This window comes from Jaculus jaculus, chromosome 10, assembly GCF_020740685.1.
Source record: "Jaculus jaculus isolate mJacJac1 chromosome 10, mJacJac1.mat.Y.cur, whole genome shotgun sequence".
Classification (NCBI taxonomy): Eukaryota; Metazoa; Chordata; class Mammalia; order Rodentia; family Dipodidae; genus Jaculus; species Jaculus jaculus.
In genome coordinates this window covers 61,378,061-61,403,846 of record NC_059111.1, presented here as the reverse complement: position 1 = coordinate 61,403,846, position 25,786 = coordinate 61,378,061, and the positions used below count along the sequence as shown (strand labels likewise).

Genomic DNA, 25,786 nt, shown 5'->3' with positions numbered 1-25,786 from the left:
ATAGTCACTCAATTTTGTTGGATGACATGATTAAGAAGTGGTTGAGACCTATTCAGAAACTAATCATTTGGAGGGAGTAACTAAATTAAGATATGACCACAATTACAGATCATATTATACCCTGTTTAGTATAATGGAATTGAAAAGTTTTAAGTTTTTAAATCTTTAATTTTAAAATTTATTTTATCCTCTCCACCATATTCTATTACTTTTTCATTATGAGATTACATGGCATGTTGAGGTGTCAAAATATAAATTAGCCAATGTTTACCAATAAATAAGCAGTTCTAACTAGAAAAATGTTCATGATATCCTAAATTCAAAAAATATTTTAGTGAAGTTCAATGCATGATTTTACTTGTGCATTAAAAAGTCAATATGAGCTGGGAGTGGTGATGCATACCTTTAATCCCAGCATTTGGGAGGCAGAGGTAAGAGGATCACCATGAGTTCGAGGCCACCCTGAGACTACATAGTGAATTCCAGGTCAGCCTGAGCTACAGTGAAACCCTACCTCGAAAAAACAAACAAACACCAACAAAAAGTCAACATGAAAAAGCCAGGTATGGCGGCACACACCTTTAATCCCAGAACTCGGGAGTCAGAGGGAGGAGGATCACAGCCAGCCTGAGACTACATAACGAGACTACACAGCCTGAGCTAAAGACCCTCCTTCAAAAAACAAAACAAAACAAAAAGTCAGTGTGTGTGTGTGTGTGTGTGTGTGTGTGTGTGTGTGTGTGTGTATGTATGTATGTTTGCTTAAGTCTCAGTATAAAACTGTTACTGTGCTAGATTCAGCAGCACATATATTAAAAAAAAAAAAAACACATACACACACTGCTATTTTGGGGCTGGAGAGATGGCTTAGAGGTTAAGGTGCTTGCCTGTGAAGCCTAAGGACTCAAGTTTGGCTCTTCAGGTCCCACATTAGCCAGATGCATAAGGTGACACGAACACACAAGGTTGCATATATACACAAGGAGGCACATGCATCTGGAGTTCAGCAGTGGCTAGAGGCCCTGGTGTGCTAATTCTCTCTCTTGATCTTTCTCTCATAAAAAACAAAACAAAACAAAACAAGGGGCTGGAGAGATGGCTTAGCAGGTAAGGTGTTTGCCTACAAAGCCAAAGGACCTCAGTTTGATTCCCCAGGACCCACATAAGCCAAATGCACAAGCAGCACATGTGTCTGGAGTTTGTTTGCAGTGGCTGGAGGCCCTATGTGCCCATTCTCTCTCCCCCTTTCTCTGCCTCTTTCTCTCTCTCAAATAAATAATAGTAAGCGACCCTGGAGTGCCCACTCATTCTTATTCTCATTCATTCTCTCTCTGCTTGCAAATAAATAATAAGTAAGATTTATTTAAAAAGAAAATAAACTGGGCATGGTGGTGCACCCATTTAATCCCAGCACTTGGGAGGCAGTGGTAGGAGGATCGTTGTAAGTTTGAGGCCACCCTGACATTACCTAGTGAATTCCAGGTCAGCCTGGGCTAGGGTGAGACTCTACCTCAAAAAAACAAAATAAATAAATAATCACACAAACAAACAAACCAGGCATGTGGCCTATGCCTTTAATCCCAGCACCTGGGAGGCAGATTGCATTGAGTATGAGGCCACCTTGAGACTACATAGTGAATTCCAGGTCAGCCTGGGCTAGAGCAAGACCCTACCTTGGAAAAAAAAAAAAAAAAAGGAATAAGAATAATGGTAAATAAACCATAAGCTCAATTACCATATCATTATATTTTAATTTTCACCTTTTCTTTACATGTGTATGGTATGTGTGTGCACATACACAGTGTGCATGAGGAGGCCAGAGTCAACAATGGATGTCGTCCTCAATCATTTCTTACCTCACCTTTTTGTTTGTTTTGTTTTTTGAGGTGGGGTCTCACTCTAGCCCAGGCTGACTTGGTATTCACTATGTCATCACAGGGTGGCCTCAAACTTACTGCAATCCTCCTACTTCTGCCTTCCAAGTGCTAGGAGTAAAGGTGTGTGCCACCATGCCCCACTCCTACCTTACTTTTTGAGACAGGGTTTCACACTGAACCTAGAGCTTACCAATTCAGCTAGACTAGCTAGCTAACAAGCCCTAGAGCTTCCTTGCCTCCCAGCATTGGGATTACAGGTGCACGTCAGAACCCCCACACTTTATATGGTAACGGGATGGAACTCAGGTCCTCATGTGTGTACAGTAAGCACTTCATGCACAGAGTCATCTTCTTAACCTGTTCTTTACTTTTTACATCACATTTTTCTATATAATTAGTATCAAAGTATTCTGTAACTTTTTTCAATTTAACATAATTACAATGCTACAAGGTTCATTTAGATTATAAATCTGCTAATAATTTTTCTTTCATTGTTTTTGTTTTTTTCTTTTTCGAGGTAGGGTCTCACTCTAGCCCAGACTGACCTGGAATTCACTCTGTAGCCTTAGGGTGGCTTTGAACTCACGGTGATCCTCCTACCTCTGCCTCCTGAATGCTGGGATTAAAGGTGTGAGCTACCATGCCTGGCTTGTTCTTTCAATTTAAAATTTATTTTATCCTCTCCACCAAATTTTATTACTTTTTAATTATGAGATAAGTTAAGATGGCATGTTGAGAGGGAAAAATCCCACATACATTATCATAAATGACTTTTCATTTAACCACATCAACATTATTTCTAGACTATTATTGCTTGAAATCTACTAAATGTTATTAGCATAGTAATATTGTTTGATTCAAAATCAGATTAACAGGATTCTTTTAATTGTTTAGATGCAATGGTTAAAGAGAGATGCCACATTTATGCTTAAGCAATTCAGTAGATAGAAGTAATGTTTACTATGACAAGGAAAGCAGAGGAGAGTATTGCTTCTGAAGCCAGGGGACATATTTCATTAGGAAAGGAGTGGCCAATGTACCAAGTACTGTTGAAAAATAAAAGCAAGATGAGAGAGAATAGCACCTACCAATTTTGGCAACATGTGACTCCGTGTCAAGTGCATTCCATCCTAGTAAAAAGAAGAAAACTTCTAATGCAGGGGGCTCAAGGGTGAGAGGAAAGTGAGGAAGTTGATAGGTATAGAAAATGCTTATGTTTTTGTTTCTTTCATATGAAAACCAAAGCCATATGAATACAATAAAAGCAGGACAGAACTAGGGAAGAATGCTCAGTGAGTTTTTCTTATTGCTGTTAGTTTGCCTTTTGTTTGATATTATTCGTGGAAGTTACCAAGGTTTGTGTGTTGATATGGAAAACATGGAGACAAGAATACAGCCATAAAGTTGTAGGACTTAAATATCAGTACCTCTACTCAAATACTAGCAAACATATGTCAAAAAGAGATTCTCAAGCCAGGCATGGTGGTGCACTCTAATCCCAGCACTGGGTAGGCAGAGGTAGAAGGATCGCCGTGAGTTCAAGGCCACTCTGAGACTACAGAGTGAATTCCATGTCAGCCTGAGCTAGAGTGAGACACTACCTCAAAAAAAAAAAAAAAAAAAAGAAAAAAGATTCCCAAAACTCAGGTTTTCTAAGAATTTTTATGTCCTTAGTTACAGATTAGTATTGCTATGAAAAGAAAGATGATGACACAATCTGAGATTTACAGAAGAAAAATAGAAAATTTAACATAAAGTACTTTTTTTTTTTTTTTAAATCCTTGCCTCTCGCTTGTCCAATGCAGCATATTCAGCTTCTATTTCTTCAGCCTCTGGGTCCCGTGAGAACACCATCTGAGATTCCAGATTGAGTGCCAGATCTTTGTGGTGTTGCTTTTCAGCACAATCACAAGGAGTATCTTTATTTTCATTCTCAGCAAACAAGTCTCCTCCATGTTTTACTAAAAGCTAAAAATGGTTTTTCAAAAAATTGTAAGTACAGATTGGAATAATCAGCTATATATTAAAACATTAAATATTTAGCACAACAAAAATGAAACAGTAGTGTTTGCTATGCATTTGAGATGATAAAAGTATTTAGATTAACAGTTTTTGAGGTAAGAAATTATTGGTTTTCCAATAGTGAGTTAATCTGAATAAAATAACAGTTCTTAGCCGGGTATGGTGGTGCACGCCTTTAATCCCAGCACTTGGGAGGCAGAGGTAGGAGGATTGCCGTGATTTCGAGGCCACCCTGAGAATATATAGTGAATTCCAGGTTAGCCTGAGCTAGAGTTAGACCCTACCTCAAAAAACAAAACAGCAGCAACAATAAAAAAACAAAAAATAAACAAACAAAAAACCCAGTTCTTAAACTTTAAAAAGAAATTCTTAAGCATTTTTTTGGTCCTAAATAATGTTTTATTTAAACATCAAAAGTTTATAGTTATTCAATTCCTCAAACTTAATTTTTTTTGTTGTTGTTGAGGTAGGGTCTCACTCTGGCCAGGCTAACCTGGAATTCACTATGTAATCTCAGGGTGGCCTCGAAATCACGGCAATCCTCCTACCTCTGCCTCCCAAGTGCTGGGATTAAAGGTGTGCACCACCACACCTGGCTTAAATTTTTCTTTTAATTACTACAAATCTTTTTCTTTCCTTCTCCTCTCCCTTCCTCCTTTTCCCCATCATAGTCTCATAATATAGCCCAGTCCAGCCTTGAATAGTCCTCCTGCCTCAACCTTCAAATGCTGGGATTAGAAGAGTGTCCCATCATCTGGTCTATGCATTACTATTGATGCTATGCTTTTAACCACTAAATTGTTGTTCTGACATGACAGACAAAGGTTTTCATTTGCATCAACATTATCCGGTAAGACACTGAAGTGAAATTCAGATGTACAAATCACTGAGAAAAAGATATTTTCAATATTCCTTACATTGTGATAGGGATCACTAATGATGGACAAGGTAGAAAGATATTCTACTACACAATTTCTCTTTGGCCCCAAGAAATCTCATCTTTAAGAGTACATGGAATAATTTTATGACTTGTTCACTATTGAGGTTTCTGCTTTTTTTTTTTTTTTTTTTTTGCAGAAGTTAAATATGTTTCTTTTGAGGGCCACAAGTTTAAGATTCTGTATTGTGTCTAGAGATGTTAGAAAGGGCATGACTGCCAGGAGAGCCATCCATGGTCTATGACAACTCTAAAGTACTGGCAATTAGAGCTGGGTGTGATGGTGCACACCTTTAATCCCAGCACTCGGGAGGCAAAGGTAGGAGGATTGCCATTAGTTCAAGGCCACTCTGACACTACAGAGTGAATTCCAGGTCAGCCTGGGCTAGAGTGAGACCCGACCTCAAAAAACCAAAAAACTGACAGTCAATGAAGACTTTTCTTTTTAATGTTTTTGTTTGTTTGTTTTATTTATTTGAGAGCAACAGACAGACAAGAGAGAAAGAGGCAGATAGAGAGAATGGGTGAGCCAGGGCTTCCAGCTACTGCAAATGAGCTCCAGATGCACGTGCCCTTGTGCATCTGGCTTACATGGGTCCTGGGGAATGGAGCCTCAAACCCAGGTCCTTAGGCTTCACAGGCAAGCACTTAACCACTAAGCCATCTCTCCAGCCCATGAAGACTCTTTTATAAGATTCACTCACTCAGAATAATATACTACCACTCATGATATACTGCTTTCTCAATGAGAAGAAGCACCATGCCAAGCACTTTAAATATACGTTATCACTTAATATTGATAATCTGTGTGAATGGGTGTTTCAGAGAAGTTAAGGAATTCTGATTTTGTTCTTGATTTCTTCAATGACCCATCATCATTCAATGATTTTTTTTTTGTTTGGTTTTGGTTTTCATGAGTTTGTATGTTTTGTAGTTTCTCACTGTTGATTTATAGGTTCATTCCACTGTGGTCAGATTCCCTGCTTTACACAATCTATTTTAGAGAAAGTTCTATGAGCTGCTAAGAATGTACTCTACAGTGTTTGGATGGAATAGTGTATAGATGTATTTGATCTGTGTTGTCATTTAATTCATATGTTTCTTTATTTTTTACCATGATTACCTGTGTTGAGATATAGGTATTGAAGTCACCCATTATTATTGTGTTGGGATTAATCTGTGACATTACTTCTAGTAGTATTTGTTTTGTGAAATTAGGTGTACCTGTGTTTAGTGAGCATTTGCTTAAAACTGTAATGTCCAGTTGATGGAATGTTCGCTTAATAAGAACAAAGTAATCTTTATCTCTTCTGATTAATTTTGGTTTCAACTCTATTATACCAGATATCAGCCAGCAACACCTGCTTGTTTTCTAGTTCCATTTGTGTGGAATACTTCATCCGTTTAGGGTAAGGTAGTGAAATGCATTTCTTGGAGACAACAAATAGATGGATCCTATTTCAATCCAACCTGCTAGCTTGTGTCTTATTAGGGAATGGAGACAATTAATATACAGAGTTACTGTTTAAAGTTTTGTATTAATTCATGTCATTTTGTTGATGTTGTAGTAGTTGGTCTTTTCCTAGTCCCAATTTGCTTATCTACTGTTCTAGCATGGTTTTTCTTTTTTTTTCAGTCCAAAGGATTCCTTTAAGTATCTTCTACATAGCTGGTACAGTGATCATGTGTTCCTTTAGTCTGTTTTGAGTGGGAAATTTTTCTTCTTCAGTTATGATACACAGATTTGATGAGCAGTCTGGTTTTGCAGATGCCCTCTTGGATCCTTCTGAATATCAGGTATATTGCTTGGAACCTGTGATTATGGTCTCCTGTAGAATCTGGCTGAGATGAGGTTTCCACCTGACTGAATACTGAGGATGACTTTTTCTTTCTCCCAGTGAGGTATTCTGCTAGCCAGGTTTCAGTGTATAGAGTCATGACACATGCTCTGAGAGTTTAGTTCACATAGTGTCTGGGGATCCAAGCTCTGACTCAGAAGGAGTCTTTTTTTTTTTTTCTTTTAAATTATTTATTTATTTATTTATTTATTTATTTATTTATTTATTTATTTATTTATTTGAGAGCGACAGACACAGAGAGAAAGACAGATAGAGGGAGAGAAAGAATGGGCACGCCAGGGCTTCCAGCCTCTGCAAACGAACTCCAGACCCGGGGTGTGCATCTGGCTAACGTGGGACCTGGGGAACCGAGCCACGAACCAAGGTCCTTAGGCTTCACAGGCAAGCGCTTAATCGCTAAGCCATCTCTCCAGCCCTAGAAGGAGTCTTTTTAATAGGGAATCTTATTGCTTTCTGATGGAGGGCCAAGTGCCAAGAGGAAAGGGTTTTCCTCATGTTTTTCCTGCCTCTGAAAGTACTGTGTAGCATTTGTGTCCCTTTCTCTCCCTTAGTTCTGATTTTTCTGAGGTTATCTATCTTAAGCATGGCTCTGGTGGGCCCTCTCACTGGGAAAGGAGAGCTCCACAGACTCACTGATCCCTCAGGACAGACGAGATATTTTTCCCTATTCTGCTTTTGAAAGTTGCCTATTTTACTTTACTATTCAAAAAGAGCTTTTTGGCCACCTCTTCTGATAGCTATTATCAACTTTTCTCAATTTTTTCCCCACAGATTCTAGCAGACTGTGCCTGCATGTCATCTGCTACTTTTCAAAATTTAGTTACTTTTTAAATACAGTTATAAGCTAGATAATAATAATGATGATGTTTTGGTTTGCATAATATATAGGCACTACCAGAAGATATAAAGTCATAGAGCAATGCATTACTCATGTTTGGGTGGTGGTGGTGGTGTATACCAGCCTACTGCACTGCCTGCTGGTTGGACTAACAGCATGTATCATTAACACTAGGCAGGTAGTAGGCTATATCAACTATGTTTGTGTAAGTACATCTTTGCTATCTATACATTAGTTAGAGTATTCTAAAGAAACAGCGTGGGATTACATCTTCAGAGATTTAAATTGTAGTGGTGTGAGGTTTCTAGGCATAACATTTTCCATCTGTAAGAATCTTCTGGGTAGCTCCATAGTCATAGCAGGTAGAGGTGGTGTGGGGACTATAAAAAGTATGAACAGTTTTGGCAGGTGATTCTAAATCACAGACTAGCTAAGCAAGGGCTTTGCAGTACTTGATACAAATACTGAGACTGGGATTTTTATTTAACAACAGCTGCGTGTGAATCACATTTAGTAGATTCTTTTTGTTATAGTTTCTCTCTTTCTTTTAAGTCACTTGTATTTTGTGTACTTTTAAGGCACAGAATATTTCAGTCTGCATATGCTTGAGATCCACCGCAGAGCTTCTCTAACTGCCATGGAAAAGGATCACCAGGGAACCTGCCAAAAACATTCCTAGAATCTACTCCTGGAGATTTTCTTTGGAATCTGGAGGTTTGGTGGGTCTAAAATTTGTATTTATAAGAAGCTCACAGGAATTACTGATACTGCAGGTCTGAAAGCTACTTTTTGAACAGCTGCCTCCAAATATTTAATGTTAAAACTTACACAGGCAAAGATGACTCGGCAGTTAAAGGTGTTTGCGAAGTCCTGGCTCACTTCCCTAGTACTCATGTAAATGCAGATGCACAACATAGTGCACGTGTCTGCACTTCATTTGCAGGGGCAAGAGGCCCTGGTGCACCCAGAATCTCTCTCTCAAATAAAAGAAAAATTTAAAATAAAAAAATTACACATTAAATTTTTACTACTGGGGATGCAGAGATGGCTCAGCAGTTAAGGTGCTTGCCTATAATGCCTAATGACCTGAGTTTGATTCCCTAGTACCCACACACAGCCAGATGCAGAAAGTGGCGCATGTGTCTAGAATTCATTTGCAGTGACTAGAGGCCCTGGTGTACCCATATTCATTCCCTCTCTCCCTCTGGCGGGCATGATAGTGCATGTCTTTAATCTCAACACTTGGAAGCCACAGTAGGAGGATTACTGTGAGTTCAAGGGTAGCCTGAGACTACACAGTGAATTCCAGGTCATCCTGAACTATAGCAAGGCCCTGCTTGGAAAAACAAACAAACAAAAAACCCCAAATCTTACTATTATTAACCCTTCCAGAATGTGCATAATTAATGCCTTTACTAGTCACTGTCTTAACATAGCTACTAGCACATCAAAATATTTGGAACAATGAATTCAAAAGTCTTCTGAATAAAAATTTAAAAACCAAGGTCCAGATAGGCAGTTACACAGTTGCAAGTATGGACTATAATTCCTATATTCTTTTCAGCTTTAAAACTCTAGGTGCTAAAAAAGTATTAATTTCTTAAACTCTTCTTTTTGATCTGTTAATGGTATTTACAGCTTTTCAAGAAAGCATGAAATGCCTTGACAGCAGTCGCCTATATTTCTTTTTTTTTTTTATTCTTCAAGATAGGGTATCCCTCTAGCCTAGACTGACCTGGAATTCACTGGGTAGTCTCAGGGTAGCCTTGAACTCATTGCGATCCTCCTACCTCTGTCTCCTAAGTGCTGATATTAAAAGCATGTGCTACCACGCCTGGCTTAGTGACCTGTGTTTTTCTAGTTATCTCTATGACCCAACACTAAGTAGCTACTTATAGCTCCAAATAAGTCATTGGAAAGAGTGTATTGGGAGTATAAGATGACACTGGTTTTTTAAAAATTGTTTAGCCGGGTGTGGTGGCGCACGCCTTTAATTCCAGCACTTGGGAGGTAGAGGTAGGAGGATCGCCATGAGTTTAAGGCCACCCTGAGACTCCATAGTGAATTCCAGGTCAGACTGGGCTAGAGTGAAACCTTATCTCGAAAAACCAAAAAAAAAAAAAAAAATTATTTAAAGTTTTTATTTATTTATTTGAGAGAAAGAAAGAGAATGGACAAGCCAGGGCCTCCAGCCACTGCAGACGCATGTACCACCTTGTGTATCTGGCTTATGTGGCCCTGAGGAAGTGAACCTAGGTTGTTTGGCTTTGCAGGCACACACCTTAACCACTAAGCCATCCCTCCAGCTCTACACTGATTTTTTTTTTTTAATATAATGCTTTTCAAAGCACTATCTAAAGAAAAGCCTCAGTCCCTACTGACTCAATCACTTTCACAAGATAGGTACTTGTAAAAATGAAATATGCTCTACATCAAGCAGAGAAGTACCTGGACACTGGTAAGTGGATCATGCTAGTGGCATTACCCATCAGTCTTATCCAAAATTAGTTTCTATTAAAGTAGAAAAGAAAAATTCTCAGTTACAAAAGAAAAAAAACTTTATTGTTCATTATATTAAGTTCTTTCAAGCTTTATGTACTAATCAAGTTTTATTTTTATGCTCTAAGCACCAATTCAGTTTATTTTTTAAATTCTTTATGCCATTACAGCTTATGGACTTGTTACATATTAGTGATACTATTTTATGTGTTTAAAATAAGCTTCTGAAGTGTCAAGTTTCATTTTACTTTTCTAGTTCTTTACATTACATGAGCTCTATCACAAACTGGGGCTCATGGGTGAAATCTAACCTGACATTTCTTCTGTATAGAACTATAAATGGTGTTTGCATTTTTAATTGTTTGAAAAAAGCACTCAAAAGAATATTTCATAGAAAAATGGATGGACCTGGAAAGTATTATACTAAGTGAGGTAACCCAGACCCAGAAAGCCAAGCGCCACATGTTCTCTCTCATATGTGGATCCTAGCTACAGATGACTGGGCTTCTGCCTGAGAATGAAAACACTTAGTAGCAGAGGCCAGTAAGTTAAAAAGGAGACATAAAGGGTAGAGAAAGGAAGGGGGGAGGATACTTAATAGGTTGATATTGTATATATGTAATTACAATGATTGTAATTGGGAGGTAATATGATGGAGAATGGAATTTCAAATGGGAAAGTGTGGGGGTGGGGAGGGAGGGAATTACCATGGGATATATTTTATAATCATGGAAAATGTTAATAAAAATAAAAATAAAAATAAAATAAAAAAAAAGAATATTTCATGACATAAAACTGGCGAAAAGATTTCTGGGAACAATAATGTGTTTCTTTGTTTATATATTATTTACAGCTACTTTCCTAATACAATGGCAGACTTGTCTGAAATAGTATCTAGGTATTCTGAGCAATTTATTTTTTTTACTATCTCCTAAATTATTGTTTATTTTTATTTTTTGGTTTTACGAGATAGGGTCTCACTCTAGCCCAGACTGACCTGGAATTCACTTTGTATTCTCAGGGTGTCCTTGAACTCACGGAGGTACTCCTACCTCTGCCTGGGATTAAAGGCGTGTTCCACCACGCCTGGATCTAAATGATTCTTTTTTTTTTTTTTTTTTTTTTTAATTTTTATTAACATTTTCCATGATTATAAAATATATCCCATGGTAATTCCCTCCCTCCCCACCCCCACACTTTCCCGTTTGAAATTCCATTCTCAATCATATTACCTCCCCATTACAATCATTGTAATTACATATATACAATATCAACCTATTAAGTATCCTCCTCCCTTCCTTTCTCCACCCTTTATGTCTCCTTTTCAACTTACTGGCCTCTGCTACTAAGTATTTTCATTCTCACACAGAAGCCCAGTCATCTGTAGCTAGGATCCCCATATGAGGGAGAACATGTGGCGCTTGGCTTTCTGGGCCTGGGTTACCTGACTTAGTATAATACTTTCCAGGTCCATCCATTTTTCTGCAAATTTCATAACTTCATTTTTCTTTACCGCTGAGTAGAACTCCATTGTATAAATGTACCACATCTTCATTATCCACTCATCTGTTGAGGGACATCTAGGCTGGTTCCATTTCCCAGCTATTATAAATTGAGCAGCAATAAACATGGTTGAGCATGTACTTCTAAGGAAATGAGATGAGTCCTTTGGATATATGCCTAGGAGTGCTATAGCTGGGTCATATGGTAGATCAATCTCTAGCTGCTTTAGGAACCTCCACACTGTTTTCCACAATGGCTGGACCAGATTGCATTCCCACCAGCAGTGCAGAAGGGTTCCTTTTTTTCCACATCCCCGCCAACATTTATGATCATTTGTTTTCATGATGGTGGCCAATCTGACAGGAGTGAGATGGAATCTCAATGTAGTTTTAATCTGCATTTCCCTGATGACTAGTGACGTAGAACATTTTTTTAGGTGCTTATATGCCATTCGTATTTCTTCCTTTGAGAACTCTCTATTTAGCTCCTTAGCCCATTTTTTGATTGGCCTGTTTGATTCCTTATTAGTTAACTTTTTGAGTTCTTTGTATATCCTAGATATTAATCCTTTATCAGATATATAGCTGGCGAAGATTTTTTCCCATTCTGTAGGTTGCCTCTTTGCTTTTTTCACTGTGTCCTTTGCGGTGCAAAATCTTTGTAATTTCATTAGGTCCCAGTGGTTAATCTGTGGTTTTATTGCCTGAGCAATTGGGGTTGTATTCAGAAAGTCTTTGCCAAGACCAATATGTTGAAGGGTTTCCCCTACTTTTTCCTCTAGCAGTTTCAAAGTTTCCGGTCTGATGTTAAGGTCTTTAATCCATTTGGACTTAATTCTTGTGCATGGCGAGAGAGAAGAATCTATTTTCATCCTTCTGCAGATATTTATCCAGTTTTCAAAACACCATTTGCTGAAGAGGCTGTCTCTTCTCCAATGAGAATTTTTGGCATTTTTATCGAATATCAGGTGGCTATAGCTACTTGGGCTTACATCTGGGTCCTCTATTCTGTTCCACTGATCTACATGTCTGTTTTTGTGCCAGTAACATGCTGTTTTTGTTACTATGGCTCTGTAGTATAGGTTAAAATCAGGTATGGTGATACCACCAGCCTCTTTTTTGTTGCTCAGTATTATTTTAGATATTCGAGGTTTTTTGTGATTCCAAATGAATTTTTGGATTGTTTTTTCTATTTCCATGAAGAAAGCCTTTGGAATTTTGATAGGGATTGCATTAAATGTGTAGATTGCTTTAGGTAAGATTGCCATTTTCACGATATTGATTCTTCCAAGCCAGGAACAATGATTCTTTAATATACAAAAATATTTGATTTGGAGGAGCATTATTATAGTTTATTCTTAATAAATATCATATAAGGGTTGGAGATGCAGCTTAGTGCTTAGGTGTCTTTTCTACCAAACGTAAGGGAGCCAGAGACTGGCACTGTCCTAATCTCCAGAGGTAAAACAACTGTAACCTATGCATACCTGTAACCCTAAATTGTCCAGAGGAGTAGAGACCCAAGAATCCGATGAAGCCCAGCAAGTTCCGGAAACAGTCAAAAGATGACCCCATTTCAAAAACAAGATCAGACAGAAGAGTGATGGAATGGTACACCCAATACCCCAGTTGCAGGTGAGCATCTACCACCATAGGTGAGCATAAAGACATTGCAAGGGCACATACATATACACATACCTCACACAAGTACACATACACACAAACATAAACAAAACACAATAAAAACAAGCATTCCTAATTTCATAGTTTAAATAATCTCTTTTTTTTTATTTGAGAGCGACAGACACAGAGAGAAAGATAGATAAAGGGAGAGAGAGAGAGAATGGGCGCGCCAGGGCTTCCAGCCACTGCAAACGAACTCCAGGCGCGTGCGCCCCCTTGTGCATCTGGCTAACGTGGGACCTGGGGAACCGAGCCTCGAACCAGGGTCCTTAGACTTCACAGGCAAGCGCTTAACCGCTAAGCCATCTCTCCAGCCCAATAATCTCTTTATGAAACTTATCTAACTAATTTTGAAAAATTAAAATTTATGAAACACCAGTTTCCTGTTTATGTATATTCTGAAAAATATAACAATGAAGAGCTGATATAAAGCAGTTGAATTACAGTAGCTAAGAACTAAAAGAAATATGCTAGCTAGAGGAGACAATGAACAGCTCTACTCTGCTAACTACTGTTATTACTTTCATGTAATGAAGGAAGAGAGTAATGGGAGGAATGGAAGAAGGGGAGAGGCAAGGAATGAGAATGAGTGAGCATGAATAATCTAAAGTAAGTCCAGTACCAAAATGGGTTTTGTAGAGAAGGACAGAATCATTAGCAGCAATAAGACACTTAAGAGGAGACGAAAGCCAGGCATGGTGGCACACACCTTTAATCCCAGCACTTTGCAGGCAGGGGTAGGAGGATTGCTGTGGGTTCCAGGCCAGCCTGAGATTACATAGTGAATTGCAGGTCAGCCTGGGCTAGACAGCAAGACCCTACCTCAAAAAAAAAAAAAAAAAAAAAAAAAAAAAAAAAAGAAAGAGGAGACACAACTAAGCAGAGAGAAGACTGAGTACAGCTTCAGAAATTCAGACTATGTTGTTGGAACATCCTCCCGAGAAAGTCAACTGGACAATCCCAGAGCATAAGACTCTTCAGAGAGGTCAGGCTAGGGATCAGAGACACAGATATCAATGAAATTCTGTATTTACTAGTAATAACTTGACACCTGGGGTTCCAAAAGAACTCTGAGTATTTTGTGTTGTGTGTGTCTGAGCAAAGCTTATTATGGGACAGAATAATTATAAGGAGGAATAGTTTTAAAATGGTCTTTTGAGATAAAATTGAGATTATTTATAACAACCACTCAAGAGGAAACTACCACAAATGGCTAGTGATACTGACAGGGTACCAAAGATAGTCACTGGGAAAAGACTGAGACTAGGTACCACTGCTTTCCATCACCAGGTAATTTCTCAGTTTTTTAAAAATATATTTTATTTTTATGTATTTATTTGACAGAGAAAAAGAGGGAGAGAGAGAAAGAGCACACATGCAGGGCCTCCAGCCACTGCCACCTTGTGCATCTGGCATACATAGGCCCTGGGGAATTGAACCTGGCTTCTCTGGCTTTGCAAACAAATGCCTTAATCACCAAGCCATCCCTCCAGCCTAATTTTTCAGGTTTTTTTTTTTTTTTTTTTTTTTGTCTTCGAGGTACGGTCTCACTCTAGCCCAGGCTGACCTGGAATTCACTATAGAGTCTCAGGGTGGCCTCGAACTCACGGCAATCCTCCTACCTCTGCTTCCTGAGTGCTGGGATTAAAGGCGTGTGCCATCACACCCGGCTTGTGTTTTCTTTGTTTTAATTTTTTTGTTTATTTTTATTTATATATTTGAGAGTGACAGGCAGAGAGAGAAAGAGAGAGAGGAAAGTGGGTATGCCACGGCTTCTAGCCACTGCATACAAACTCCAGACACATGCGCCGCCTTGTGCATCTGGCTAACGTGGGTCCTGGGGAATCGAGCCTTGAACCAGTGTCCTTAGGCTTCACAGGCAAGCACTTAACCGCTAAGCCATCTTTCCAGCTCTGTGTTTGATTTTTTGAGGTAAGGTCACACTCTAGCTCAGACTGACCTGGAATTCACAGTCTCAGGATTGCCTTGAACTCATGGCGATCCTCCTACCTCTGACTCCCGAGTGCTGGGATTAAAGGCGTGCGCCACCAGGCCCGGCTCAATTTCTCAGCTTTATAAAAACAAATTTTAAGTATCTGGTGACACTTCCACACAACTTACAACTTCTGTCACGTTTGTTATCAATGAGCATTATGAAAATAATTACAGAAACATTAATGTATATTTGTTACCCTTAGTATAAAAAAATAATAATTTAGAGATGTAAGGTTGGAAAAATATTTACATTATTCATGATAGCATATTATGAAAGAGGCTAAGCTGTTTCTGTTCAAAGAGTTATTTCATGGACTATATATTATGTATATTACATTGTGTTTACGTACTTATGCTATAAAATGTAATTAGGCCTCTGGAGATAAATTAATATACGAGTCCCTGGAAAACTCTTCTAGTTTAATTAACAATAAGCATAATTAAAAAGTCTTTAAGGGCTGGGCATGGTGGTGCATGCCTTTAATTCTAGCACTTGGGAGGCAGCAGTAGGAAGATGGCTGTGAGTTCAAGGCTAGCCTGAGATTAATTCCAGGTCAGTCTGAGCTAGAGTAAGACCCTACCTTAAAAAACAAAACAGCTGGGCGTGGTGGTACACACCTTTAATCCCAGCACTAGGGAGGCAGAGGTAGGAGGATTGCTGTGAGTTCAAAGCTACCCTGAGACTACATAGTTAATTTCAGGTCAACCTGAGCTGGACTGAGACCCTACCTCAGAAAACCAAAACCAAAACAAAACAAAAGAGTCATTAAGGAACAAAGACAATGCAACTGTTCAGACAGAAACTGGCCTTGATATACATGACCTCGCAGTGCCTAGCAATACCTTCATAAGATCCTCATAATTGGAGAAAAAGACAATAACATCAATATAAAAGAGAGACTAACGGAGAGCGGGAGGGGATATGATGGAGAGTGGAGTTGTGAAGGGAGGAGTAGGGGAGGGGAGGAAATTACCATGGTTTATTATCTGTAAGTAAAGTTGTCAATAAAAAAATTAAGAACAGCCAGGCGTGGTGGTGCACACCTTTAATCCCAGCTCTTGGGAGGCCGAGGTAGGAGGATTGCTGTGAATTCGAGGCCACTCTGAGACGACGTAGTAAATTTCAGGTCAGCCTGGGCTAGAGGGAGACCCTATCTCAAAAAAAAAAAAAAAAAAATTAAAAACAAACAGAACCTCTGAGCTGGAAGATAAGACAGAAGAAATTGATCAGGAGTCCAAGAACTTTGCTAAGTTCAAAGAGTCATGTGAACAGATTACAACAAAACTGTGAGATACCCTAAAACGACAAAACATCTGGATCATGGATATACCGGAAAACAAGAAATCCAGGCCAGAGGCATAGAGAACATATTCAACAAAATTATTAAAGAAAAATTACCCAATCTTTCAAAAGAGAGGCCCATTCAGATACAAAAACTCACAGAACACTAAAAAGATAAGAACAAAGAAGAAACTCTCCAAGGCAAATCAAAGTTAACACTCTTAACAATGAAAACAAAGACAGCGCTAAAGCAGCAAGAGAGAAACAACTCACAACATACAAAGACAATCCTGTCAGAATTACTATGGCTTCCAACCCAAGCTACTCTACCCAGCAAAACTATCTCTCATAATAGATAGTGAAAGAAAAACTTCCATGAAAAAAAGTCAACTCTATGATATATGAACACAAAGTCAAACCTACAGAGAATACTTCAGGGAATACTCTACACAGAAGAGTCAAACAATCATCTCAAAGCCAACAAGAAGATCACAATAACCAAAACAAGACCAGGCTCAAAAAAGTACAAAGCACAAGAAAGCACCAAACCCCATAAAGCACCTCATCATGGCAGGGATTAATTCGAACCTCACAGTAACAGCTTTAAATATTAATGGTCTTAAAGTGGGTGCAGCGGCACACGCCTTTAATCCCAGCATTTGGGAGGGAGAGGTAGAAGAATCACAGTGAGTTTGAGGCCACCCTGAGACTACATAGTGAATTCTAGGTCAACCTGAACTACAGTGAGATCCTACCTCAAAAAGCATATATATATATATATATATATATATATATATATATATATATATATATATATACACATACACACACACACATGTATACGTGTGTGTATGCTCTATATAACATATATATATATTTTATATATATATATGTGTGTGTGTGTGAATATATATGTATATATATTCACACACACACACATATATATAAAACATATAATGTTATATATATATGTTATATAGAGCATACACACACATATATGGCATTTTAATGGTCTTAACTCACCTATCAAAAGACACAAGTTAATAGGGTGGATCAAAAAAATGGACCCTTCTATCTGTTGTCTTCAAGAAATCCACCTCACCACTAAAGATAGACATCTCCACAGAGTGAAAGGATGGAAAATGATGTCCCAAGGTAATGGAAGTAAGAAACAAGCATGTGTTGCAACATTAATATCTGATAAAATAGACTTCAAACTGAAAGTAATCAAAAAGGACAAAGAAGGCTACTTGCTACTCATCAATGGAATGATCCAACATGAGAACATTACAATCATAAATCTATATGCGCCAAACACAGGTGCACCACAGTTTATAAAACAAATAAACACCAGCACCATCATAGTTGGAGACTTCAGTACTCCACTATCATCAATGGACACATCATCCAAGCAGAAAATGAACACGGAAATAATAGAGTTCAACAATACCATAAATCAACTAGATCTAATGAACATCTATAGAACTGCCCACCCCGGTTCTACAGAATACACATTCTTCTCAGAAGCCCATGGAACCTTATCTAAAATAGACCACATATTAGGCCAAAAAGTATGCCTCCAAAAATTCAGGAAAATTAAAGAAATATTGTAACAAATAGCAATGCTTTAAAGATACAACAAGAGACACATCAGGAACTCTACCAGTTCCTGGAGACTGAGCAACACACTTTTAAACAATGAATGAGTAGTGGAAGAAATAAAAAAAAGATTGTAAAATTCCTAGAATTGAATGGTAATAAAAACACAAATTGACAAAACTTATAGGACACATGAAGGCAGTCCTAAGGGGAAAATTCATACTGTTAAATGCTTTTATAACAAAGAGAGAGAGATCCCAAATTAATAACTTAACTGTCTACCTAAATGTTTTGGAAAAACAAGAAGAATATAAAGCCCTAAGAGCTACAGACAGAAAGAAATACTTAAGATCAGAGCAGAAATTAATGAATTGAAAACTAAAAAAAAAATGTTTAAAAATCAATGAAATGAGGCTGGGCATGGTGACACATGCCTTTAATCCTAGCACTCAGGAGGCAGAGGTAGGATGATCACTGAGAGTTCAAGGCCACCCTGAGAGTACATGAATTCCAGGACTGCCTAGGCTGGAGTGAGACCCTACCTTGGAAAAAAAAAATTGATGAAATGAGATGGTTCTTTGAAAAAATAAACAAGATTGATATACCCCTGACCAATATGATCAAGTGAAAAAGAGAAAAGTTTCAAATTAACAAAATTAGAAATGAAAAAAGGGAAGTCATAAGACATCAATGAGCTTGAAAGTAGGAACCATTCCAAACCTCTACTCCACAAAACTGGATAATCTGGGAAAAAAATATGGAAGAATTCCTAGACACATACCACCTACCAAAACTAAACTTAGGGCAGATTAATCTCCTAAACAAACCTATCACATTCATCAAGATTGAAAGCTATCAAAAACCTCTCCAAAAAGAATTCTGTCAAGCCTTCATTGAAATTAAACCAATTTTTCAAAACTTTTTTGCATAATTAGAGAGCAGAGAATCCTCCCCATCTCTCTCTCTTTTTTTTTCTTTCAAGGTAGAGGCAGAATTTTCACTCTAGCTCAGGCTGACCTGGAACTTGTGGCAATCCTCCTACCTCTGCCTCCTGAGTGCTGAGATTAAAGGCATGCCATCACCATTGCCCATCTCCTTTTATGAAGCTAACATCACCCTAATACCAATACCAGACAGAGATACAATAAGAAAACTATAGGCTTATACTCCTGATAAATTTAGATGCAAAGATCCTGAACAACATCCTAACAAACAGAATTCAACATCATATCAAAAGCATTATCCACCTTGATCCAGTAGGCTTCATCCCAGGGATTTAGGGATGGTTCAACATACAGAAATCATCAATGTAATATGTCACATAAATAAATTTAATCACAAGGACCACATAATCATCTTAATTGATGCAGAGAAGACCTATGACAAATTACAACACCACTTCATGATCAAAACACTGGAAAGAATAGGCATGGAGGGTTTATATCTCAACACAATAAAGGCTATATATAAAGCACCTAAAGCCCAAATAATACTTAATGAGGAAAGACTCAAGGAGTTCCCATTGAGATCAGGAAGAAGACTGGAGTGTCCACTCTCACCACTGCTCTTCAACATAGTACTGGAAGTTCTAGCCCAAGGCAAGAGAAAGAAATAAACAGGATTCCAATTATAAAGGAAGAAGTCAAGTTACCCTATTTGCAGATGACATGATCCTATACATAAATGACCCAATAGTCTCTATCATAAAACTTCTAAAGGTGGGTAATTCCTTCAGTAAAGTGGCAGGATACAAAATCAACACACAAAAATCAATAGCCTCTAGCCGGGTGTGTTGATGCACACCTTTAATTCCAGCACTTGGGAGGCAGAGGTAGAAGGATTGCTGTGAGTTCGAGGCCGCCCTGAGACTCCATAGTGAGTTCCAGGTCAGCCTGGACCCTACCTCAAAAAAAAAAAAAAAAAAAAAAGACAAAAAAATCAGTAGCCTCTCTATATGCCAATGACAAATATATAGAAAAAGAAATCAGTGAGGCTGTCCTATTTTCAATAGCAACAACAACAATAAAAATAAATACCATGGAATAGCACTAATCAAGGATGTGAAAGACTGATATAATGAAAACATAAAAAAACTCAAGAAAGAAATCAAGGAGGACTAGAGAAGACGGAAAGAACTCCCATGCTTCTGGATAGGTAGAATTGATATTGTGAAAATGGCAATTCTACCAAAAGCAATAGACAGATTTAATGTAATACCAATAATAATTCTAGGCTCATTCTTCAGAGACAGAAAAAATGATCTCAAAATTCATATGAAATGGCAGCAGGCCTTGGATATCCAAACATATCCTCAGCAAAAGAAATACCTCTGGAGGTATCACCATACCTGACCTAAAGCTATACTACAAATCCATAGTAACAAGAACAGCAGGGTATTGTTATAAAAACAGAAACACAGACTACATTGTGCCAGATACATAAGGTGATGCATGCATCTGGAGCTCATTTACAGTAGCTGGAGGCCCTGGTGGGCACATTCTCTGTCTGCCTCTTTTTTCTCTCTCACAAATAAATAAATATTTAAAAACACTTCCACATTAAAAAAAAAAACCCAAGAACAAAAAGATATGCCATAGGTGGCTGGAGAGAGAGCTCAGTGGTTAAGGTGCTTGGTTTCAAAGCCTACTGACTCAGGTTTGATTCCCCAGTACCCATGTATGTCCAGATACACAAAGTAGCACATGCATTTGGAGTTCACTTGTGGCAGCTGGAGGCCCTGGCATGCCCATTCTCTGTGTGTGTGTGTCTCTCTCTCTGTTTGCAAATAAATAATTTTTTTAAAAAATACGCTATAGACCTGGACAGATGGCTTAGCAGTTAAAGAAAGAAGAGCCAAAGTAAGGGCAGGACTGCTTACAATGCTGTCTTCCAGGTACAAAATGGCTTGGATATTCATGACCTCACAGTACCTGACACTACCTACACAAGACCTTCATAATGAGGTTAAAAAGTATTAACATCAAAATAGAAGATGGACAAATTGCAAAGAAGAGACTCAATGGTGTATGGATTTGTGAAGGGGGAGACTGGGTGTCTTGGGAGGGAATTATGGTTTGCTGTCTATGCTTATGGAAGGTATCAATAAAAACTTAAAAGGAAAAAAAAAGCCAGGCATGGTGGTGCATGCCTTTAATTCCAGCACCCGGGAGGCAGAGGTAGGAGGATCATGGTAACTTTGAGGCTACTCTGACACTGTATAGTGAATTCCAGGTCAGCATGGGCTACAGTGATACCCCCACCTCAAAAAACAACCAAAAAAAAAAAAAATTTGCTGTAGACTTATCCATTAACAGTGAATCACTACATCAGGAATGCTTTCCTAGGAGGTATGCATAGAATAATACAGCTTCAGGAATTCTTTAGTCCTCTTCCTTTCCAAATCCTGATATATCCTTCAACTAGAATGAATCATGTTAGGAAGTATTGCTTGGGAAAAGAAGTTCACATTAAGTATCATCACTCATTAACTACTGGTCAAAGGTAATAGAAACATGAGAAAACCAAAGGACAAAGATTCTAAAGGATTAACAAGTAACACAAATAGTACACAAAAGTTCTAGAAGTAAAATATATTCATATTTGACATACTGATCATTCTGTAGTATCATATTAACGAAACATTAAATATTAAATTTCTACATACACATTTTATTAGGATTACTTTTGCAATAAATGTCTACAGTTTCTGGAAATGAAAACACTCTGTGATCCAATCTAAAATGTATCTTACTCATACATAATTATGTACATCCAAAAGAAATTGTATGAGTTATGTATAGATTGACATGAATATGAGTAGTTGAGAAAAAAATCTGTATTTGTATGTAGAGCAGAGATGATACATTTACAGCAAGAATTTCTTAGTTTAGTCTAAGTTAAGGTTATAGACTGAAAAAATTTTATCTAAGCCTGTTGTTAGATACTTTATTTATTAGTATATATCTGTTTATTTCAAATACAGATACATACATATTTACAAACATACATGTATACATACTCAAATGTAATACAGTATGTATTCAGGAGTACTTTAATGAAGAATCAATTTTTAAAAACCCACATTTCAAAATTATAGCCAGGTGTGGTGGCACATGCCTTTAATCCCAGCACTTGGGAGGTGGAGGTAGGAGGATCACTGTTAAATCTGAGGTCAACTTGAGATTGCATAGTGAATTCCAGGTCAGCCTGGGCTGCAGTGACACTCTGCCTTGAATAACCAAAAAATTAAAATAAAAACTAATTTTTAAATATATATCTACAGTTTAGTGAACTGATCAATTCAAGCCAATATATCTACAGACTTCACTTGCCAGGATTTTCCCTATCTAATACATACAAATTTTATATGTTGACTATAAAAATTCTGGGGAAAAAAAGACTAAAACTATTTTTCAATATGAAAAGTTTTTAGTTGATTATTATCTTAGGAGATCTTAGCAAACTTTTAATTGCTCTTGATTGTATTTTATTCCAAAGATTGACTATTTTAAGTTGTAGGACATTTTTCAAGGTAGGACCTTGCTCTAGCTGACCTGGAACTCATTATGTAGTCTTAGGCTGGCTTCAAACTCACAGTGATCCTCCTAACTCTGCCTCTGGAGTGCTGGGATTAAAGCCATGCACCACCATGCCCAGCTACCTTTATTCTTTTAGAATGAATAAAGGGGTAAAGATGGTTAGCTAAAATACTGTTAAGAGAAGCCAAACAAACTAGTATATTATCATAACACAAAATTTATAATGGCAAATAGGAAACAAAGTTTTACCTCTACGCAGGCTTTCATTCCTGAGGCAGCAGCATAGTGCAGGGGGGTGTTTTTCTTGTTATCCACAGCATCAATTGCTGCCCTTTCATATTCACCCTGGTCAAGTTTTGCTCCTTTCCACCTTAAGATCATTTGGAGACAATCTGCTCTTCTGAAATCATCTTCCATAGGGCGTGCTAAGCGAGGATGGAGGGTTCCTTCAGAGATCATAATTTGAGGTCCCATACACAACAAATGCATAGATGTTTCATTGTGCACATTCCGCTTATTTGGATTTCCATCTCTACCAAAAAGAAAAGTCCTGAAATGGAAAAGAAGTATGAAAATGACCCTTTGCTCCCTAAAAGTACAGAAAGATTACAAATTTAAAAGGTTAAATTTTTTTAAAGACTTTATTTTTTTATTTCTTACAGTCAGTGGGGGGGGGGGGAGAGAATGGGTATGCCAGGGCTTCTAGCCACTAAAAATGAACTCCAGATGCATGCGCCACTAGGTGTATATGGCTTATGAGGGACCTGGAGAATTGAACCTGGGTCTTTAGCCTTCACAAGCATGCGCCTTAACTGCTAAGCCATCTCTCCAGCCCTAAAAGGTTAACTTTTATTTCAAAGCTGTAAATTCAATTTTTACTGGAGTGTTTGGGTCCCTATAGGATAATAAGAAATAAGTATTTACACAGTATTTGTTAATGATAACTACAGAGTAAAAGGGAAAAGCAAAGAGAAGTGCAAATGAAAGGGAAGGATATGAAAGAAAAGTAAGACAGGAGAAAAGCAGGGAATGGGAGATGTAAATATAAGAAAGAAAATGAGTAATTCATAGATTACTACATCAATTACATAAATGTCTTGGGATACATTAAGCATTCTCTCCTAGAAATTTTGCCTTTCCTTTATTACCCTGACTTATCTTGTGTATGTATATATTTACTTAGTAAGGGCAGTGACAATACAAAAGACAGCAGATCTTAAGCTTAAATTGAAATTTAAATTAGGAAACATTTCTCTATCTGAAGATCAAGACCTGGTCTTTGAAACAGTAAGGCATATATTTACACAGTATCTTAGTCTGACTGAGCTGTTATAACAAAAAATACCATAAACAGCCAGGCATAGTGGCACATGCCTTTAATCCCAGCACTAGGGAGGCAGAGGTAGGAGGATCACCATGAGTTTGAGGCCACCCTGAGACTACATAGTTAATTCCAGGTCAGGTCAGCCTGGGCCACAGTGAGACCCTATCTCAAAAAATCAAATGAATGAATGAATGAATGAATATATAAATAAATAAATAAACTGAGTGGCTTGCAAATGACCAACATGCATTTCTCAAAATTCTGGTGACAAGGTGCCAGTAGATACTGTACCTGATGAAGATGTATTATTCAGAAGGTCTCCCTGCTATATTCTCACATGGTAAGAGGTACAAAACAACTCTTTTATAACTTTTGTAACACTAACCTTTTGCATAAGAACTCCAACCTCATGATCTTCCTAAGGTCCCATTTCTCCTCATCATCTTGAGGGGGGTTTGGATTTTAAACATATAAATTTTAGAAGGACACAAATAGTCTGACCCTAGAATACAGTTTATATATATATATATTTTATTTTATTTTATTTTATTTTATTTTTTGAGGAGAATCCAGTTGTAGTTAGTTCTAGAAGGCCAGGATCTAATTCAACAGTGGTCCCCTTTGCCAAAGTCAAGTCTCGGTAAACTGCCTTAACTACTACCAAAATGAGATTTAGGAGTTGAGCTCCTTATCTTTATTTATTTTTTAAACATTTTTTAATATTTATTTATTTGACAGAGGAAGAAGGAGAGAGAGAGAGAATGGGTGCACCAGAGCTTCCAGCCACAGTAAACAAACTCCAGATGCTGTGTCCTCTTGTGCATCTGGCTAACGTGGGTCCTGGAGAATCGAACCAGGGTCCTTTGGCTTTGCAGGCAAGGCCTTAACTGCTAAGCCATCCTTCCAGCCCAAGCTCCATATCTTTATGAGAAGGGTCATAAGCACAATAGTTGAGCCAATTCAGTAGCCATAATAGAATCTCAGAAGTGAGTTAAAAAAGACCAGTAGCTTATAAACACACTAAAAGATGGACAACAGAAATTCCACATCTGAAGTCAAATGCCTGCATTTTCATGTAGAGGTATGAGATCATTAGGATTCCTACATACACATCCAGAACAGCAAAGGGAAAGACAAGAGAGCTAAATCTTAAATCCTAGTTACATTTGGATTGCTTTTTAACACATGATTCTGACAGATTAAAAAAAACAAACAAACCCTGAGCCAAACATGGTGGTACACACCTTTAATCCTAGCACTTGTGAGGCAGAGGTAGGAGGATCGCCATGTGTTCAAGGCCACCCTGAGACTATATATTCCAGGTCAGCTTGGGCTAGAGTGAAACCCTACCTCAAAAAACCAAACTAAACCAAACCAAACAAAAACCTGACCATAAAGGAACTAGTGTGGAATTCAATGTGAAGGAATTAGCCAAGCTGGTCAACTCTTAGGAGGAAGAGGCTGAGTAAAGTCTATTCTAATCAGATGGCCCCAGATAATGCTTACAACTCTGGCTATCTCCAGCTCTTACTATGCAGGACTCCACACTCTTGTCCTTCAAAACCAGTCAGTTAAGATTTTTACTATTTGCATGTCTTAGAATTGTCTTGGTAGTAGACATGAGTTCTCTGGAGCAGAAATGACATATTATTACTAATTACTTATAATAACTTATACCAGTGCTTTATATCCCAATTTCCTCTTAGTCACAATGCAGCAAGGGGGATCAATGCTGCCCAACATGTACTGGGCTCTGTGTATAGGCAAACGTGGTGGACAGAATGCTTCCATCCCAAAGATACTCACTTCATCATCTCTGAGACATACAACC

The 25,786-nt window shown here is 37.9% G+C and overlaps 1 protein-coding gene across 4 annotated transcripts in view; it reads right to left on the bottom strand.

The window, feature by feature from the left end:
* The window catches only part of Ankib1 (ankyrin repeat and IBR domain containing 1), a 190,980-nt gene that overhangs the window by 78,553 nt on the left and 86,641 nt on the right, over positions 1-25,786 (bottom strand). For 3 of the 4 annotated variants that reach the window (XM_045160276.1, XM_045160278.1, XM_045160277.1), the window contains exons 3-4: positions 22,881-23,181; positions 3,663-3,845 (exon numbers count right to left, since the gene is read on the bottom strand). In XM_045160276.1, the coding sequence (XP_045016211.1) occupies positions 3,663-3,845; positions 22,881-23,181 (484 nt within the window). Of the gene's footprint in view, positions 1-2,965; positions 2,985-3,662; positions 3,846-22,880; positions 23,182-25,786 lie in introns of those variants that run through there. The other variant, XM_045160279.1, reaches the window with a different exon arrangement.